This window comes from Mastigoproctus giganteus, chromosome 3 (genome assembly GCF_048544385.1).
Source record: "Mastigoproctus giganteus isolate SK-2022 chromosome 3, ASM4854438v1, whole genome shotgun sequence".
Classification (NCBI taxonomy): Eukaryota; Metazoa; Arthropoda; class Arachnida; order Uropygi; family Thelyphonidae; genus Mastigoproctus; species Mastigoproctus giganteus.
Genome location: NC_143577.1, coordinates 70,320,087 through 70,342,577, shown reverse-complemented (window position 1 = coordinate 70,342,577; position 22,491 = coordinate 70,320,087). Strand labels below are relative to the sequence as shown.

The window sequence follows — 22,491 nt, the reverse complement described above, 5'->3', positions numbered from 1 at the left end:
CAGAACTGTCTTGTATTTCACTAATCCCACAAATTTTTTACCTGTTTCCAGACCTGGGAAATTGTTGGTCACTTCTTTCATCCTGTTGAGGTCAAATCAAGATTTGGTACCTACATCCATTTGGCCCACTCCTCACACAACAATACTTTAAAGGGTTTATTAATTGAGATATCCAATGACTGCAGCTGGTTAAGTCCTCCTGAAATTATGGCTAACTCTGTGCTTAATTCAGCAAGCATGCTTTTTTGTTGCCTCTGTTATATGTTATCTGAAATGGTAATGCAATAAAAGACCTAACTTTTTAGGCCACCTGGATGTTTTGACCATACGGTCTCTAATCACCACCAATTACACTAGCCGACACAATTTTTACCTCCAAGAACTTAAATGTCGTTTTTAACCAATTTTTACGGGTAGATTTCGAAAATCACCATGACAGTTTCACATCACATCACAGTTATTAAATATAGAAGGAGTTACGTTTTACCAAAATATGACAATTTTGTATAATCTAGCCAGTAATGTATGACATACTGATTTATTTTAACAGATATAAGCTAATTCTCTTAATTTTGGTAATCGATTCTGGCCTCGGTTTTCTTGTGATAAACATAATCAAACTTCTACCTATGGTTCTTAGGTTCGAATTCCGATGCAACAAATTAAAATTTGAAGAGAGAGCACAGCGTTTTTTGCCTGTTCAAGTGATGGTTTATGGTTCTTGTCATCATAATTAGACATTTTTTACAAGAGCTTCTTTTCTAATCACAGGTAAATTTGGTTGACCTTTAACCTTCTGCTGCTAACATAGGCTGTGTTAAGGTTTTCCAAGTATTAATGTAAATCTATTCTCCAAACATAATTTTAAAAGCAGTTATAATGGCAACGAATTTCCATTAGTTCCAGTGTTTCATTCATTTGGACTTAAAGAAAGTCATGAAAGCATGTCAAAGGTTCTAAATGGTATAAAATACCAGGATTATGGTTGGAACATATGCAGTGATCTTAGGGTTACTGGTTTGCTTGTTGGTTTTCAGGAGGGTTTCACAAAACGTTTTTTGTGTTTGTGAGACAGCCGTGTGACAGAAGAATATTAGCATTAGCATTAGTAGAGGCATTTGATGCAAGAAAGCAAGCTTATGCAGCATCAGCCAAAAAAAAATAATAAATAAATAAAAAATAACCACTTCCACTTCACCCCTCTGTTCGCTCGAAATACCTGTCCAGCTGAGCCTTAAACTTATTTAGGCTATCAACTTCCACGACAAGGGATGGAAGTCTATTCCACCAACCAACCACCCGCTGGCTAAAGGCAAATTTCCTCACGTCTATCCTACATCTGTCCTTTCTCAATTTGAATTTATGCCCTCTCAGGTGATTATTCTGAGCAAGAGGAAGAATCCCATCAGCATTGAGCATGCTCAAACCATTCAAGGCTTTATACACCTCTATCAGATCACCTTGCCGGTGCCTAGTCTCCAGACACTGTAATTTGCAAAACTTAAGCCTTTCTTCGTAAGAGCACCCCTTTGTTCCATTCACTAATCTTGTTGCCCTTCTCTGTACTCGTTCCAGCATCTCTACATCCTTCTTGAAATGAGGCCTCCAGACCTGTATACGTACTCTAGGTGTGGTCTGACCATTGCCTTATACAAGGGAATAATCACCTCCTTATCCCTGCTAGAAAAATTCCTATATATCATCGACAATACACCATGAGCTACTCTTGCAGCCCGTCTGCACTGCTCAGAAAACTTCATATCTGCCTGCACAATCACCCCCAGGTCCCTTTCATTCTCTACCACTGTCAGTGTAGTACCACAGAGTTGATACGTTGCTCTGGGGTTGCTGTTTCCCATATGTAGTACTTTACATTTGTCAATGTTAAACTTCATTTGCCACCTCTCAGCCCATATTATGTTGTGCAACACTGGAACAAGCAGGATGAGTTCATACTAGGACAATGTAAGGTAAAATATATTCCTTTAGTGCAATCAAACAAGGTTCTTCTCCCATCCCTGCCCATCAAACTTGGATTGATGAAAAATTTCGTGAAGGGACTAGGATAAAGGAGGATAAAGAAGGTAATGGATTTGCATACTTGAGAAATGCGTTTCCTAATTTAACATATGCCAAACTTAAGGAAGTTTTGTAGGACCAGAAATTAGGAAACTTCTGAAAGACTGTGTTTGAAACCCAGTTAAAGGAAGTTTAATTGGCAGCTTGGTGATCATTTAAGGCGGTAGTACATGGTTTTTTGGGTAATAGGAAAGAAGAAAAATATGAAATGTTGGTGTCTAATTTACTCGAGTGCTACAAAAACACGGGCTGTTGAATGTTGTTCAAATTCGTTTTCTCCATTCCCATCTCAATTTTTTCCTTGAAAATCTGGGAGATGTGAGTGATGAACAAGGGGAGTGGTTTCATCAAAATATTTCCATGACGGAAAAGCAGTACCAAGGTCACTGGGATCCTGTAATGATGGGGGATTACTGCCGGTTTCTGGTGAGGGAGAGTAAGCAGGAATACAAAAGAAAATCCCTTAGTAGCAAACATTTTTAAGGACAATTACAGGACAATCAATATAATTAAGGACAATTATACTGATTATATATTATTGAAATATAACTATTTCACTATGATTTATGATGATATTTTTTTCAAATTTAAATGAGTTATAGAGAACAAATAATATTTTTTTTACACTTGTATCAACAAACTTGAATTACACGTATATATCCCTTTATTTTAACATTAAACGTTGGACATCTTTTGATGTAGACATGATAGAGACTTTTTATGGTGAATTTCGGAATCAGCGTATTTATTTCCTCCAGAATCACATATTTTCATTGCGGAGGTATGACAAAAAACATTTTTTGTTGGTTAATATCAAGACAGCACTGTGTGCACCTAGCATACCTTCAGACCATAAGAAGCAGAGAAATTTTATGCAATGTTTCCCCCAGGGAAAATAGTGCATCTTATGGTTCCTGAAAATATGGTAATTAGGTAAAGAAAGAGTTTATGAAAACTATCAGCAACTTTCCCACTATATACTCAGTCAGCCCTCTATCAGCACCTCTTTTCCTTCTACACACTCAATAAATGGAGTCAATGCATGCAGTTGGCAGAATAATTATTGATGTTACAATGTTCACGCCGAGCACGAACATGGTAACATTAGTAACACCAAAACTGCTCATTTATAAAAAATTCAAATGTATTCTACTATTTGGCCATTTTACAACTTTCTCTAGTATACTTTAATGTAATGAAACTGGCAGAAACATTAAATGGAAGAATAAGCTCTGCAACAAATGCTCATAAATTTTATGCTGCAAAGCAGTTGTTTTTCAAGAATGTTCATAATGGGCATTTGAAGGCTTACACAAAAAGAGACTCCTTTCCCTGACAGCAAACAAATGTGATTCATTTTGATATTTTGCACTTTCACAGGTCTGCAACATAAAATCAACACTGTATATCATAACAGTTAGATATCCTTTTATGTTGGGGTAAGTACTGACACATGGTAAGCAGAAACTGCCATGTCTAAGCTTGTTTATATCAAATACCAAAAAACATGCATGACTTTCATGAATAAAAAAGTTACAATAAAAATTAGGAAGCCACATACTGAAGAAATTTTTTAACAACAGCTGAAGGAAGATACGCTGCATAGAGAAACAAAAGTTAAATACTAAGTATCTGCTCATGCTGTTGGTTAAAATTTGACCTCGTTATATGTAACTTTCGTGTGTAAAACAACTCTGACTGAAATAATGAAATCACATACTGCTTGATATTTTTTATAACAGCCCAAGGGGTTATCCACATCAAGGAACAAAAGTTGAAAACTAGGTATCCTCTAGGTATCCACTGGACAAAATTTGACAACATTCAATAGCCAATATAACCAAGCAAAAATGTTTGAACAACAATTTGAATAAACAGAGTAAGGCTTCTACAGTAAAAACATCATTTAGGTAATTTACACAATTAACAGGTTGGCAGCCTAAAATTAACATTGCATATTGTAACAGCAAATTAAATTATGCAGCCCACTAATTGAGTGACAAGTGAAAGTATCAGATGATAAACTGATTGGCATATAGGTGTATAGGTGTAATAATCCATAAAATCATAAATTGACTGACATAGTGAACTAAATCAATGAGTGCTTAATGGGAAAGCAATTTGCAAAACAGAGTTATATACAGGGTGCTTCACATAAAACCAGTCAGTGGCAAAATAATTAGAGCATGCTGGAATCACCCGAAGAAAAGTTTAGATTATCAGGATTCATATCAATTTTTATTTCAGTTCAGTGCTGAGCTCCACAACCACTACCCGGCAAGCAATAAATGTGCTTGGGAGTGAGTCACCAGGACTACCCAGACACCACAACAGCACTGCCACCCACCTGAATCCTATCCCTTGGACTATGAGGGTAAAGGCATGGCATTGACATGGTTGATCCTTGCAGGCAAACTCACTAGCCAATTGATCCTGGGTGAACACACATTTTGGCCCTTGTTGAAGCAGGGGACAAAGTGATGTGTTGAAGCCAGGCCCCTCAACAACCAGGATCCCCCTTTCTGAGTTTCCATGTATTGCAGCACACGGCAAACATGCTATATTTCTTATGGTGGCAGCCTGGAACCTAGGCTATGAGCACTGCATCCCAGTGATGCTAATCTGAAGGACCAGAAGCATTACTGGGAGGTCCCTCACCACACACAGGTGTCCAAGTCAAGGGGTGGTGTATGAATGAATTAATTCCTAAAATATACAAATTTGATAATAGTAATTCAACTGTAGTAATTTCAAAGAAGTCAAATTTTCTTAGAAAATGTTTACATAGGAAATTGCACAATCAGTTAAAAATCCATTATTTAGTTTTAGTGGAATTTTTTGGTGTCTTTCTGTTGAGTTGATGCCTTTGATCTCTATGTTTAGGTCTTTTCCTTCTTTGGAAAATGTGGCTTCCCTGTATCCATCTCTTCTTCAGCAAAGAAAACTTTGAGTACCGGTTCATCTAGTTGGATTTTGTCTTCTGTTTGGTTTTGTATTTTTTGTTCTACAATATCTTGTTTCTCTCCACTGTTTGTTTGACCGTTTGACCCTAAACACACCCTACACTCTCCACTCTTTTTTGAGCTCTCAGAATTGGGTCAAAAAGAGTGAGATGCTGGCAGGTTGTTCGTGTAGTTTTGCTTTGGACACCTCCAAGTAACTCTCAGGCACAGTCAGCTGTAGATTTGTGAGGTGAAATCGTTACTCCTGCTTACTCAATTGGGAGTGCAAAACTACAAAACCAAGACACTCAAATTGAGTGTCTTGTTTTTGTGATTTGCACATAGGTAATATTGTCCTCTTTGCTCTTTTGGTAGGTAACCCCACATTCTGTTTTGCATTTTTGTATATTTTTTTCCCCATTTCCAGTGTTTGTGCACCTTGGAGTAGACAGTGTGTGATTTCCACAGAAGTTTGAACATTTTGGATTCTAAGCTGCGCAATTTTGATTAGCACTGTTATGACACCCACAGTTTGCAGATATTGCTGTGTCACAGCAAGTTGTTTGCAAGTGACTGTACTTCTATATTTAAAACAGCAAAGAAGGTTTGAAATGTAGGTCTAATTCAAATAACTAGCTTTCGCTGTTGTAGATGATTTAAGCATATTAAAGGTTAGGACACGGTTTTGAGTCAAAGTTAATGTCCCTTCTTTTCTAATGGTGATCCACTTTACACCTATTACATCTTCATTTTGTGGCTCATTTTTAATCTCTTCCTCTGCAACAGTGAGGAGGACCTACTCACGTATGACACTTCTCGATGTATTTAGTGTGTTACAAAGGGATACTGTTATTGAGATACCTCCAAATTTCATGCTTGTATTGGTCACTGAGCCTTCCATTTGCCTGGGAGTGGCCACCTTTTCAGCCCTGTCATGTGGAGGCAGGAGCTATTTGTTATTTGGTTCTTAGGAGCATTAGCAACTAAGGCCATATTGCTCCGGAATATGCGGTGGTCATTCCCTGACCTTTCCGCATCCTCCGTATTTGGTGGTGACGGGCTCGAACCCCGGTCTAATCAAGAAGCGTGTGCTACGCACTGCTGCTCCTTCCCACCTGGCTACGGAGGCAGGAGCAGTAACACCTAGTGACCGAGACGCTGTGTACTTAGTGTGTTAGTGATTATTAGTAATGTTAACAAGCAAAAGAAAGGTGTCTTTCCTTTCTAAAGCTGTTTGCCTTTACTTTGAAGGGCTTTGTCTGAAATAAAGGATTTAAAAAGAAAGTACTAACTCAAAAATAACAGCCTCTTTGTCATAAGTTTCATATCACTTTATGTTTGTTTGTTATTTGGTTTTTAGGAGCATTAGCAACTAAGGCCATATTGCTCCGGGATATGCGGTGGTCATTCCCTGACCTTTCCGCATCCTCCGTATTTGGTGGTGAGGGGCTCGAACCCCGGTCTAATCAAGAAGCCTGTGCTACGCACTGCTGCTCCTTCCCACCTGGCTATGGAGGCGCCATATCACTTTATAATCCCTTCAAAATTGCTTTATCACTGAGGCTTGATATGCTGGGCCATGTTTCTTGGAAATTCCGGATGTTTCTACTACTTCACAGTGGCATATCAAGAAAGTCAAATGAGCAAGAGAAATGCTTATTTAGTAGACCATTAAATTTTTTGGAGTAAAATCTACAAAACAATGTTAAATTGTGCACTGTGGAAAGATATCCATTATTTTAACATTATAAAGGATATAGTTAAGAATTCAGGAATGCACAAAACATCGGTGATAACAATTGCAACTAAAAGTTCATTATTGTGACCAATGTACAAAATACCATAACTAATATCCATTGCTGCTATTGAGTTTTATTCTTAATAATGAAATATTGCTCATGTTCATATAACATAAAACTAAATGAACTTGACCCCATTCCCAAAATTAACAACAGTTAGGGAAGTTGTCCTAGGTTTGAGAAAAATTACAAACATTCTTCCTTCTCTTTCAACAGAATAATTTGTAACCTAAAACATATTCTGACCTTCTTTTCCCCACTATTTTCCAGATTATCAATCAAGAATTCCATTACAACTAAACTAAAAATAAACGGAAATTTAACATTTTGCAAGTTAAACATAAAGAACTATCATAAAAACAAAAGTTAAGTAATCAAAAACCATATGTACCGTTTCACAGTTCAGACACCTTGTCTCATTTGTGAGTGTTCCTTGAAAAATATCATGCACCCAAGTGGGCTCAGGTTTCGAGGACTGTTGCTGCTGCTGATCACCATTCTGGTTTGTATTTTTTCCTTTCAAATTTCCTTGCTGCTTCTCTGCTATAGAAAAAGAGGAAATGTAAAAATGCCACAAAAAGAAAGCCAACAATTCAAGCCTCCATATGACAAAATCAGTATTAGTATTAGGAAAATGACGCAAGGAACCAAAGAATATATATATAACAAATATTCAATCAGCATGCATTAGGAATACATTAAGACATGGATTACTCTAATCATTAAAGTGCTAGTCTTAATCTTTTTGAACATTGTTTAAATATTTCAGCCCCAGAAGATCTGAAGATTTTTGTACCAGCAGCAAATTAACTCTTAGGCTAAATATTAATTTTTTTTATATTAACTTTCAATTAACTTTTCTCAGTTTAAGTATATGTTTCCTGGTATAGTCACCTGCAAAATAACAAAGATATCCTTAATGTTTAGTTTATTTAACCTTTATAGAGTATGTACCTTAAGAAGTTCACAAGTAAATGCCAAGTTTCCAGTCTTGGCAATTTATAGAACTGGAATCTCTGAAAGAATATGCAGGATCCTCGATTAACAATATTTTTCATTAACTATATTTTGATTTACAATGCACCCCTCACAGGATCTCGTTGTTTGTTATTTGATTTTTAAGAGCATTAGCAACTAAGGCCATATTGCTCCGGGATATGCGGTGGTCATTCCCTGACCTTTCCGCATCCTCCGTATTTGGTTGTGACGGGCTCGAACCTAGGTCTAATCAAGAAGCGTAATTAATTAAAAAAACATACAAATCAAGAAAAATTTACGGACCACATCATACAAACAGTCGGACACAATCATCCCCCTAGCGGATCTGCTTCTGGTGAATTTAAATTAAAGACGACCACGATGTGTATCACTGAAAATCCCAGGGTATTCAGGCAAAAAAGTTTATCACAGGTGAACTGGAGGTCTACTATAAGTTATGAATGATCAGGAACAGCTGTTTACTGAATGGTCAGTTGAAATATTTTGTCCTGCTGGGAAGAAGTCCATGATCATTAAAGTTGGCATTGAAGACTGATACTTTTGGACAATGCATCTTGCCATGACCCTGAACTTGATGCTTCTTTAGAAAGCAAATTTGATTTAATCAAGGTGATGTTCCTGTCAGCCATCACCACTCCAGCCTATGGATCAACAAGTGACAGCCAACTTAAAGAGGCTTAACATGAAGAAGTTTTCATAAACTACTTTCAAAAACCAAAGGTATCAGAACCTATAGTAGTTTGTACCATGTATGGGTTGTAGGTTTAGAAGACAGCATGGCAAGAAGTCTTCATCTGTCGCTGCTCTGAAAAACCTCTGAGGCTAGTCATCCAAGACTTTGAAGGTCAGATGAATATTGACCAAGAAATTGTCTCTCTTGGTCAATCTATGGGACCTGAAGCATATGAAAAGGATGTTGAAAACCTGGTTCAATTTCATGAAATAGAGCTTACCACTAAAGATCTACCAACAGATCAGGTGATCACATGACAACTGCAAGTCAAGGAAATTTTATATCACTGGAACCAGATGAAGAAGCTGATGTGAGGCATTCTGAACTGCTGATATGAAGGTTTCTCCTCATTAACGGCCTCTTACCTCAAGAGGCTGTTAATGAGGAGAAAGGCTGCAATACAGCTATTTTGCCAGAAGACACCAAGATTGGACCAAGAAACATATGTAGCTTCAACCACACCTGGCCCTCCAGGTGTGGTTGAATAATTCTCCACCCCCCCCCAGACGACCTTTTTAGCTAAAAGTAAGAATTTTTTTTTTGTTATTTCATTATATTTATTGCATATGCATTTAACAATGTCAGCATCAATATTTATTTACTAATACGAAATGCTCAAATACGTGCAATACTATAGAATAAAATGAATTTCCTGGGAAAAAGTTCACCTTCCGATGGTAAAGGATGTTGTTGTTGTTTTGGTTTTTAGGAGCATTAGCAACTAAGGCCATATTGCTCCAAGATATGCGGTGGTCATTCCCTGACCTTTCCACATCCTCCGTATTTGGTGGTGACGGGATCAAACCCCGGTCTAATCAAAAAGCGTTTGTTACACACTGCTGCTCTTTCCCACCTGGCTATGGAGGCGCCGATGATAATGGTACAGGAACGGATTATGCCTTTAACCTATATTTCATATACTCAATGATAATTTTGGTTTAAAATCATTTTCATGGCACCAATTACGATTACTAGCCAAGGGACCACTGTACCTTTACAACCTAAACTAATCTTATTACTTTCCTTTGTACCATATCCAGCAAGTTCAAATCCCTTCTAAACTGCAATTTTTTTCAAATCTATATAATCATTCAATTTCCAATATTTATTACAGCTGGTTCATTAGCATTACTAAATGTAAAACAGTTTCACATATGAATGTTGTTGTTGTTGTTGTTATTTGGTTTTTAGGAGCATTAGCAACTAAGACCATATTGCACCGGGGATATGCGGTGGTCATTCCCTAACCTTTCCGCATCCTCCTTATTTGGTGGTAACGGGCTCGAAATCCAATCCAATCAAGGAGTGTGTGCTACACACTGCTGCTCCTGCCAACCTGGCTACGGAGGTGCCACACACATATGAATGTTTATATAAAAAAAATTTCTTTAATTAACCGATCAGATCTTTAAGGTCATCAATAACATTAATTCTCATTTCATTCTACTGTTCATTAAGTCCTTTCATTCTGGTGTTCTAAGATTGCAAAGAATTCTGACAATGTCTAAACCTGTCCAACCTCCTAAAAAAATTTATTAAAGACTAAGGACCACTGTACCTTTACAACCTAAACTAATCTTATTACTTTCCTTTGTACCATATCCAGCAAGTTCAAATCCCTTCTAAACTGCAATTTTTTTCAAATCTATATAATCATTCAATTTCCAATATTTATTACAGCTGGTTCATTAGCATTACTAAATGTAAAACAGTTTCACATATGAATGTTGTTGTTGTTGTTATTTGGTTTTTAGGAGCATTAGCAACTAAGACCATATTGCACCGGGGATATGCGGTGGTCATTCCCTAACCTTTCCGCATCCTCCTTATTTGGTGGTCACGGGCTCAAAATCCAATCCAATCAAGGAGTGTGTGCTACACACTGCTGCTCCTGCCAACCTGGCTACGGAGGTGCCACACACATATGAATGTTTATATAAAAAAAATTTCTTTAATTAACCGATCAGATCTTTAAGGTCATCAATAACATTAATTCTCATTTCATTCTACTGTTCATTAAGTCCTTTCATTCTGGTGTTCTAAGATTGCAAAGAATTCTGACAATGTCTAAACCTGTCCAACCTCCTAAAAAAATTTATTAAAGACTAAGTTTACCTATTTTGCTTATTCAAGGTCTTTGATAAATGCATGTTATTTATTCCCAAATCATTTCAAATGGAAAAATTAATATACAAATGAAAGTATTAAGGCATTATTATTGTTAGATCACCCAATATTACTGCTGAAATTTTACCAAGGGAAGGTGGTAATATAAAGTACTGTTTCTTACCTCCCTATGCCATAGACCTCATACAACCTAGGCATTATAGTCAGTCATACTCTGCTATAAATGTTTGAATCAAAGGGAAAAATTGGAAGTTTGCCTGTTCTTTTTAAAATTCTGATAGCAGGATACATGAGGAAGTCAATTAATACTTAAGTGTTCGTAGATTTACCGTTCGTAACTTGCCGCCATTGTTATACGACACAACATTATATCCCGAACTAGACAGCTTAAGATTAGTATAGTACAGTATATAATATAATATTGTCAATTAATCAGTAAAATCTATTAATTTTGTTAAACTTCGTTGTCAATTAAACTGTACTAAATACATATAACGATTTAGATTACAAATGTAACATAATTAATTAATACATAACTTGATACAGAAGTTATATAAATGGAACTCGTAGATAAAACTTGATACTGAAAAATATATATAACATTATAACTGTATTGGGATACAAGTTTAGGGTTATAATTTTGTACTGAAATTGAAATTTTATTGAAATTAAATCGAAATCATGACTCAGACCAGAGCAGCAAAGCAAAAGGCTCAAGCTAATGGGAGTGCTGTGGCTCAGAGGAGAACTGAGGAGCAGTGCATATTAAAAAGCTGAGATCCAAAGTGACGTAATAGGGCTTACCAACGAGATGTGCACGAGCAGATTTTAGGGAGGCAGGACAACTGCACTCCTCCTAAATCTAAAATAGAAAGTATTGGATCCATCAGTGTTTTGGCTGAGTGCCAGACACTAATATAACAAATTACTGAGCTAATCTCTGTATTTCAAGCTTCCTTGTGCCTATGTCAGTTCCTCAACCAAGGCCCACTACACATCAATTCATTCTTTCATAATAGTGTCTGGTAGATTCTCACACTGACAGAACTTACGATGCAAAACATATATTGCTTTATCTATTTCTTTACCCAAGAAGACTGATGTCATTAAAGGTAGAGAAATAGATGAAGATGTGACTGGAAACTTGTTGACAAAAAAATCCAAATTTCAAAATTATGTACTGCCAATTGATAAAATTTATGCCAATTTTTGATAATTTATTTTGTATTAAAAAAGTCACCATAATGGTATACAGCAGGGATGGCCAACTTAATTTGTGATGTGATCTACTTTTTTCCTTCAAAATGTGCCGCGATCTACCATCTCAAAAATTTCATTGTACAAGGTTAAAAAAGTTAATCAACACATATTGAAAAATGTTCTTTATAAATTTTAAAATTCAATACAATTCAGAATTCTTATTTTAAATTCATACATATTTAAAATTTTAATTTATGCGAAGTTTGTCTCTTCATGTCATCTGCGAAGCTTTCAAATCGGGGATATACTGTGATAAGGCCAACCGTAAAGAATCTTCTGCATGCAAGTCCGTAAGAGCACAGCGATTCTTCGTCTTTGTTTGTTTCAAATATGAAAAGGCCAATTCACATAGATATGTGGAACCAAAACAGGAATTTAAAAGTTCACTGCATTTTTTTACATTTGGGTACTTTTCTTGGCAAGCATATTTCCAAAATTCTTTTTCTGATGATCTGGCTTTTAGGAAGATATCGTTTTACAATGTAATAATTTCATTTTCAAGTAATATTTTCTCCATGTGAAAAATCGAAGTGATTTTTTCTACAATTTGTTTCGTATCTAAGTCGACATTAAATGGATAAGAAATATATTAAACAATGTCTTCAACTGTTTTAAAATCACTGAATCTAGTTTCAAATCATCAAAATTCCAAAATCGTCCACAACATTCTCAATTTCAAAAACATATTTCTCTCTGTTAAATTCAAAAACAGGATATTTTTGCAAATGATCTTGCATATTGGCAAAATGGACGAATTTTTTTTCTTTGAGATCCTTAGCCATTGCCAAAAATTGATATTTATAAGCAGAAATACTACTAATCATGTCACCCGCATTTTTATTTTTTCCTTGTAATTCCAAATTCAGATCATTCAATTTACTGGTAAAATACGGCAAAAAAGCCAGATCACACAACCACTTCTTATCTTGTAGCCGCTGATAATCAACTCCCCTTTGATCAACAATTTTTTTAATTTCATTCAGCAAATTTCAAAATCTTTGTAGAAACTTACTCTGACTCAGCCACCTCACGTCTGTGTGTAATATCAGATCTGGTTCTTTTTCATCGAGTTGCATTTTGAAAAATCTCCTTTGAAGAAATTGTCCTCTGATGGAATTCATGATTTTGAAAGTGATGTCCATAACAATTTTAGTATTTAATCTTTTGCTGGCTAACACTTGTTGGTGGATGATACAGTGGTAACTCAAAAAATCTGGGAATTCATCATCCTTTTGGCACAATGTGATGAATCCATTAAGATGCCCTGTCACTGCTTTAGCTCCATTTGTTGTTACTAATACGAGCTTAAATAGTGGTAATTTAATTTTTTCAATAAAATGTTTGAATGAGTTAAAGATATCAATACCTCTAGTTCTTTCTTTTAACAAAACCATAACCAGCGGTTCTTCTCTAGTGGCAGAATCATCGAAAACCATACGAATAAAAATGAGCAACTGAGCTGTATCACTGACATCTGTAGATTCATCCAGTTGTAAAGAAAAGGACACACAATTAGCAATATCAGCACACAATTTTTCGCTCACATTTTTACTAATTTTTTCGATGCATCAATCACAGTATTTCGAGATAATTGCAGATCTGCAGATCTTGAAAGGCACTTTTAATTTCATTTTTGTTCTTAAAATTTTCAAAAAGAGAATCTATTATTTCTAAAAGTGCATCTTTGATGAATTGACCATCAGAAAATGATTTGCATTTTTTTGCAAGATGACTCACTTTAAATGATGCTACAGTTACTGCTTTAGATTGTAAATTAGGTGTCATGAAGAAATTTTGTTGCGTGAATAATCTGGATTTAAGTTCTAATTTATTTTTTCTAAGGTCACTATTCGGGTAGAAAATCCGATTGGTATTTACCATGGAGTGCGGTGAAGTGCCTTTCTAAATTCCTTTTTTGGGTCTAGCCACAGAAGCATTGCAAATCAAACAGCAACATTTTTCTTTCACCATTACAAAAAAGTATTCTAGTTCACACTCTTGATAAAAATGATACGTTTTACTCTTTTTTGTAGTATTCATTTTAAATCAAAAGGTATTAAATTAACATATAAGTACTGTCCAGTTATTAAAACAGCAAAAGCAATGCTTACCGACTTAATTTAACACTTTAAGTTGCGCAGACCGGAAAAATATTCTGTCTGAACAGCTAATGTAGGATAATTATGAAGAGGATTCCCAAATGAGGAAGTTGTTTCCAAAATAACCGGACAAACACACCACTGTTTATTGCTCTCTTTGGTTATATCCTTATAACAATCAGTTTTGAATGCCTTTGTGATATTTCTCTGAAGCTATTTCTGGAGGTCACAACCATAAAACAATAAAAACAATTTGCACTTTCCTGTTTATTGGGCTTTTCTGTAAGTGCAATCTAATTATAAAAGGGTAGTAAACTCAAGCTTATAGCATTTGCAATAATACCGACATTTCTCCTTCAATGAAATCATCAATCATGCAAAAAAAAAAACAAAAATAAATTTTCAAAATCTACTCTTCATTCCTATTTTTGAAGCTTTGCAAAAAAAAAAAATAATAATAATAACGCGCAGGTAGTGAAACCCGCTACGCAATATAAAATTTTGGTAGTATACCTGACCACCCAAATCGAGGGATGACTGTATATTTAAAATTCGTCTTGATCGACTCGTTGGCCATCCCTGGTATATAGCTTAGAATCATCTTGATTACTGCCATCTGTAGCAATCAAAAATGGCCCATTTTTCAAAGCTATCACTACCTTATATGTGCAATTTTACTAATAACGACTGTTGTTTTGTACGTCCACCTTATTTTTTTTGCTATTTTGCTATCAGGAAACATATTTCGGTACAATGCTGTATCTGCATGATCAACACAACTCTATGACAGGATACAAATAAATATTTGGCAAGCCATCAGCATCATTACTATGAAATGATACATCTATTTTTGCACTTCTTTCTGTGCATTACCTCATGCCTTATTTGTTTGAAATGTCTGTTTAATTGCCCCCTTCTCATCTAAAATTTAAAAATCATATTTACATACAGTAGACAAGGTAAACATGTTACCTTCATGGTGTATTGTTAAATACATCATGAAAAATTTCATGGTGTATTTCTTTGGCATCTTACTGAAAGATATTGTTAATTAGATTTGCACTACACAAGCTATGAAAAGATTTCACATAACAGAGAACAACACTATTATCCTGAATTTCTAATCTGCACATAGACTACTATAACTCACCTGGCAGCCAATTCATTAATGAAAATATGCAGAAATTTGCAAAAAAAAAATTTTTTTTTAATTCCAATTTTAAATTTTATTTTTTTGTGAAAATAAAATGGAGAAAAACCTGAGTTTTGCAAATAGACAGAGTAACTGATTGTCAACAACTATATTACAACAGTGAGACCGAGAAGAGACAAGTAAAAAATAAGAATTCTGCTTCGTAAATCCAGAAAGCTGGCAGCACAGCTATGCAACTACTAAAAAACATAATGAAAAGAAATAGATGATGGCCTATCTGTAAATAGAAGATGGGAAGACAAATAAAGATATTAATACACTGTGAACTGTGCATATCAGTCATATAACATTAAAAACAAAGGCGATCAACATGGTATAATGACACAATAGTTTAAAAATATTAAATGGTATAATGACACAAAAGATATTAAAATTCATCATGTGAATTTTAGCATGTGAAGGTACTGCTGAAGCTACAAGCAGATGTTGCATTTATCAGAAATACTGTTACCCATATACAAAGAAATTTCCATAACGCTTGATGCAGTTTCAGCATTTAATTCACTTACAGCATTTGTAAATCATAGGACAAGCATAATAACTATTAAGTTGATGAGATTACTACATGAACTTCTTTATTCTACTAACTGTAGATTTAGAATTAAAATATCTGTTGTGATGTTGATATCAAGAAAATCAACTAATTTGCATAGGATATTCTCATTATCAAGATACTTCACATCTATGTAGACAGTATATTTTCTACTGTTCATGTTTAAATTTCAGACATATTATGCATAGCAATGACAAGTAATATATATTCTAAAATGCAGTATCCAAAACGGCTCCTAGATCTAAAGCATCTAAAACTTTTTATTTATTTTTTTAAGTTGTACACATTTCTCTACACTCAGAGTAAACTAAGCAAGTAGAGTGGATTCTGGTTATTTGGGCCACCGGTTAATCGGGGCAGCCGTTTATTTGGGGCAAATCTTAAAAAACAGACAGCAATCGAGAAAATAGCCAGGGTTTACTTCGCTTAATTGGGACAGCATGCCTTTTAATTGGGGCAGGAGACCGCAGCACTAGAGATTACCCTACGATTGTCTCCGACGGTATCACGTGGTTCAGTCAAAATTCTGGAGGTCACAACCATAAAACAATAAAAACAATTAGCAGTCACCTGTTTATTGGGCTTTTCTGTTAGTGAAATCTATCATAAACGGACTGTAAACTCAATCTTACTGAATTTGCGATAATACCGACAGCTGGAATTCTGTGGGTTGTTAGGGTGAAATGTGTTTACACTTCCATGAAATCTTCAATCATATAAAAAAATTAATTTTCAGATCTCTTCATTCCTATTTTTAAAGCTTTGTAACTCATTACTCTGTTCTCACTTGCACGTATCGTGTTACTTGCAATTTGTGTATGCCGTGTTCTGTGTTATTGATTGCTTTTTACTGTTTTAAATTTTAACCCCCATCCACAAATGTCAGTGAACAGAAATGTCAACTAGTTTGTATGTACATATTACAGTACGTATTAATTATTCCAATTATCACCTATATCTTCCGATTTTCACGTATCATTTAATTTTTTAATTGGTAAGGTAATAAAGGGTAAATTTGCTTTACTTTTATAGTCTGTGGATAATATTCCTCCTATTTTCTCTAATTAGAATCGCTGTTTAATAGAATTAAAATTCAATTCACAAACGTGATCACAATGACAGGCACTTACTACACATCGTATAGTGAACGGTACTTTACTATGGTGAGTTTGCCATAACGTGATTTGATTGTACAGTGAACTAATTGTAAGGGGGGTACATTGTATTTTTAACTATTTACGTGAAACTCGGATAATTGGGGCAGCCGCTTAATCGGGCCAAAATGCACTAGTCCCGATGTGTCCCAAATAACCGGAATGGACTATATTATTTTTCTCCTTAAAACTTCTTAAATACAATAATTATGTAGCTGCCAAAAAGCACAGGTTATTATATAGTGGAGATTCGATTAGTCAGTCTATTTTATATATATCATACATTGGGAGGAAGAAGAGGAGACAGGAGGGGGGGGAAAACTTATAGTACCTTACTCACCTTGAAGAATATCTGCTATAGTATTCAATAAATAGTAGAGAAATTCGTGAGCATCTTGTTGCATGTAGTTGTCAAACAATTCTAATGAACATAAGAAAATAATCATTAAAGTTATAATTTTCATATAAAGGCATAATTATACAAGAAAACCTGTTTAAAAGCTATAGTTTAAGCCTGGTAAAATGTAGCTCTTTGTACCAAAGATTCAGATATATGGAACAAATTATATTTTTATAAAAAATAGACAAAAATCGGTGCTTATCTACAGTCTCATACAAGATGTGGCAATAAAGTTTCTGAACTAATGCAATAAAAAGAATACAAAGTGGAGGAGCTCGAAAAATGCTATTATTTTTATTCAAAGATAACCTAATTGAATGCACCTGTTACACAGCTCTAAATTTTCTGAAAAGGGTCAGCGAAGGCATTAAAAGAGATCATGTTCAGTTCAGTGGTTACATTTATATTTATGTCCTCAGCACCCTGGAATCTCTTTCCTTAGAGGGCATTTTTAAACTTGGAAAAGAGGAAGAAGTCCACCAGTGCTAGACTGGGAGGGTAAGGTGGATGATTGATCTGTACAATGCCATGTTCTGTTAGAAATATCTTCATGGCAAGTGAGAAATGAATGGGGACATTGTTGTGCAACAAGAACCAACTGTCTTTCTCTCAAAAAAATTGCAGCCTTCCCCAGGAAATGCACTTTGATAGTCTTTGAAGCACTTGTACGTAAAATTTAGAACTGACTCTCTCCCCCCGCCTCATGTGCAAATTCTTTGTGAATCACACCCTGCTTATATCATTCAAAAACACAATGGTATGAGTTAACATTTCATCACCATAAACACAATCAGTGTCTTGATCATGGACTTCTGTAAACAAAACTTTTGAAGCCTTGGTGACGATTTTGAAGTCCACCACATTTGCTGACACTTCGTCTTTGGGTCATACCGAAAGACCAACACTCATCTCCACTGATAATACAGTTGAGAAAATGAGAATTGTCTCGACAAGTCAGAGAGATCTCTTTGCATAATGACTCTTTGTTGCTTGTGCTAATCCATGAAGCTGTGCAGCACAAATTTTGCAGAGACCCTCCTTTTCCCTAAATCATCAAGCACAATTTGATGAAACAAATCTTCTTATTCATATCCAACACATCAGCTATCATTCTGAGTGATGATGATCTCTTGCCACAATTTCCCAAACTTTTGCAACTCTGTCCTCATTTCAAAAAGTTGACAGATGTCCCTTCTTTGACCATCGCAAATGTCCTCTCACCCATCTCTGAATTGCCTATTCCATTCAAACCCACTGGTATGACTTAACATTTCAAACATTTCTTTACAGATTTTCCCAGTTTAAAGCAAAATTTGATATTTGTTTGCTCCATTGCAAAATCATGCATTAATACTACTAATGAAACAGTTGTTACTTGCAACCTTTCAACCTACTGAGCAATCTCTGTACAGCCATCTGTTGGAGGAAGTTTGAACTACAACAGTGTCCTCCTCAGAAAATTTTGCCAGCCGAGTGGCATTATGAAGTGGCCAGGTGGGAAAGTGTAATACTTTGCAATATTATAAAATGTTCTATTATTTATAAATGTGACTTAAGTAATCCAGAGCAAAAATTAATTGCATAATTTAATATTATATGCACCTGTCGCATTGATCTCGATCGCATAGTATGTTCGAATTAATATTGATCAAGATCAGTAAGCGGTACCATACAGCCACGAGAATCGCTTAAACTTCAGCAGGGCGGTCAGTTAAATTCGATAGGTCCTGGGGAGAACACTGTGCAACATACTATTTACGTTTATTTTCAAACTTATCAAACATGACCACAACAGCAGCAGGCCATAAACTTTATTGCCACAACTCACATTTTGATGTACTTTAAATCTGCTTGACATATATTAAAAACTAAATCTTGTGGTATAATTAATTTTAATTATTTTGTTTCTAATCACACAAAAACAAGGGTTTTTTTTGTATTGAAGGTGAAATGAACAAAATAAAATTTTTTATTTAAAAAGCTGCATATATTTCATAGGTCCTCCTTTTGCCCTCTGTACAGCCGCAATCTGACGTGGCATTGATTCAACAAGGTGTTGGAAGCATTTGGGAGGTATAGCCAACCAAGCTGTGTGTAATGCAGTCAGCAATGCAGGTATGGAGGTGATTGGTGTAGTCAGACGCCTGATATGCCTTTCCATAGTGTCCCACAAGGGCTCTATGGGATTGATATCGGGGGAGTTCGAAGGCCAATCACAATATGCTGGAAGTCAGAACTGTGTTCCTCAAGCCATTCCTACAACAAGTGCCCAATGGCTCAGCACATTGTCATCTTGGAAGACACCATCAGCATTCGGGAAAAAGTGTAACATAGCAGGGTGTACACAGTCAGCAAGCAGTTGACGATAGCAGAGACCACTGATACATTGTTCCACATGCACCAGGGGTCCAAGCTCCTGCCAGTGAAACATGCCCCACACCATACAACCGCCTCCACCGGCCTGCACTTTTGATACCATTCATTATGAATGAAGAGCCTCATGTTGTTGACGCCAAATCCGTACGTGACAATCCACAGTGTGAAGTAAATAACGTGACTCATCCGACCAGCACACCTTCATCCAGTCTTCTAACATCCAGCTTGCATGCTCTTTGCACCAGGCAAGCCTTTTACACCGATGAACCTTGGTTAGGAGAGAATGCCATCGGGGTTGTTTGCTGGTATAGCCCATACGTGCGACGCATGGTCGTGCCAGATATTGTTCCAGATTGGCCCATGTTGTACTGAGTAGTCAACTCTTCAACAGTGCTGCGTCTGTTCGTCTGTACGAATCATCAGACCCGGTGCTCACCTCTAACATTAACCTTTTGCTGACCTTTGCAGTTTTGCTGTTGGGTCGATTTTGACGCCAGTCCTGGTACACTTTAACTATGGCGGCTCTCGAACACCCCACTAGTTCAGCCGTTTGTGAAATTGAGGCACCAGCTTGTCGAGCACCCACAATCTGTCCTTTATCAAAGTCCAATAAATCCTTCCTTTTACCCATCACGCTCGGAATTTTACTACCTACTGAACTACTGACACCTTGTCTATGCTACGTAGGTCAGCTAACTCCGCACCCTAGTACCTCACATGGTCAACAGGTTGCATTCAGTTTTCATAGGGGTGGTCATAATTCAGTGATCACTCAGTATATGTACATATATGGTGTCCCATAATATTTTTTACCCATTACAAAGGGTTGAATAACACTGCATTAGAGAATCTAAAATTCTTCTATCACATATGAGATGTGAGTACAAGGTAATGCAATAGTCCCTAACACAGTGCCTGCAGGCACCCTGGCTTTTTTGGGTGCCTGCAGGATGAAGTCAGTGAATAACCAAGGCAGTAATATGAGTAGCAACTATACATAACATTATAAATGTACAAGGTATGTAAACACTGCTTGTGTGCTATATCTTTGTAAGTAACACCATCATCTCCACACCTGGTGGAAAATGGCTGGGTTTGAATCCTATCAATGATGCAAGGAACTTTTATGGGCTTTTTGCACTTCATAGCCAAGTTAGTCGATCTCAGGTGGAGATAGCGAGGCTCCGCTTGGAAAGTTGGGTTTTTCATCCAGCAAAAGTGAACAACTGACCACAGAACATGTGTGATTTTAGTGTTTTCCCTTGCATTTTGTGAGTTATTATACTTGGAACTCTCTGAACTAATTGTACGACTTTTTGCCCCAAAGTGGGCACCCAAGTTGGTGCCCACCACTCACAAACTCTCAAATGTGTCCATAGGCACAAGAATTACTTTAGTGGCCCCACAAGAAGTTTGGGCCCACTAAAGTAATGAGACAGGATATCACACTTTTTATGGAAAAAAAGTGTGATATCCTGTGGAAAAAAATGATCACAGCAGGAGGATTTCAAGGTCAGCCAGTCTTGTGACGGCCATGGCAGTATATACCAAAATTAAGACGTTATTAATTTTACCTAACTTGATGCACATAGACACCTATGGCACTTTCTTCAATATGTCATCTAAACATTACTAAATTCTTTCTACCTCATCATGAATGTCGTATAACAAAAACATTACAAAAAGCACACATTTTCAATTATAGTTTCTTATTTGTTTGTAGTGCTTGCTGAACATTGATATCTCAATGTTCAGCATTTTGCATATAATTTATTTTAAAACTTCCATAATGATCAACCTTTGAAGAAAGACAGATGTAGGATAAATGTGCAGAAATTTGTCTTTAGCCAGCGGGTAATTGGTTGGTGAAACAGACTTCCATCCTTTGTTGTGGAAGTTGATAGCCTAAATAAATTTAAGGCTCAGCTGGACAGGTATTTCAAACGAACGGAGGGGTGAAGTGGAAGTGTTTTTTTTTTTTTTTAATTTATTTTATTTATTTATTTTTTTATTTTTTTTGGCTGATGCTGCATAAGCTTGCTTTCTTGCATCATATGCCTCTACTAATGCTAATGCTAAAACCTAATGAATTGAAATAAAAGTAGTGTCCATGCCATACTAGCTCAAGGAAATGAACCAGATATGCTCTGTAACTATACTAATTTTCTAAATTTCTAAATAAAGCACAGTCTCATCCTTGGGAGGAGTATTTCAGGTCTTCCCCAAAATAAATCCCTGAAAACACCTTATCAGAAAAATGCATCAAAACAAAAAAAGTTTGCCCTTTCAATGCTGTCATTCCTGTAATTATTTTTGCAGAGAGCAAGGTTGCTGACAAATACTCAGTCCAGTTTTCAGTGTTATTTTTTTATATAAACGTAGTGAATCTTTTTATACAGCAATTCAGATTGCAATCATTTTATATTTCAATTATTTTATAAAAATGGTTTTATTTATCATTTATTTGTTTATTTTACTTTATAAAACATTATGGATAATATCTTCAACTGCAATGTATGGGTATTGCAGAAATACAGTAATGCAAGAAGTTAGCATAAAACATAAGAAATATTATATATATTGTTTATATGGAATATACAATTTATATACAAAATTAAAAAAAAAATATATATATATATATATATACTGGAATTATGTTAATGACATTTAGATTTAAATATTAAATAGCGTAAATGAGGGTACTGGCTAAGTAGTACCATAATTTAATAAGTAATAATGTATAAATAAGTTAAGTAC

At 35.7% G+C, this 22,491-nt stretch overlaps 1 protein-coding gene across 3 annotated transcripts in view; it reads right to left on the bottom strand.

Moving 5' to 3' along the window:
• Usp12-46 (Ubiquitin-specific protease 12/46) overlaps positions 1-22,491 on the bottom strand; it is a 164,538-nt gene that overhangs the window by 45,481 nt on the left and 96,566 nt on the right. For 2 of the 3 annotated variants that reach the window (XM_090370555.1, XM_090370557.1), the window contains 2 exons: positions 17,299-17,379; positions 7,212-7,363 (listed from right to left, as the gene is read on the bottom strand). In XM_090370555.1, coding sequence (XP_090226681.1) covers positions 7,212-7,363; positions 17,299-17,379 — 233 coding nt within the window. The remainder of the gene's footprint in view (positions 1-7,211; positions 7,364-17,298; positions 17,380-22,491) is intronic. The other variant, XM_090370556.1, reaches the window with a different exon arrangement.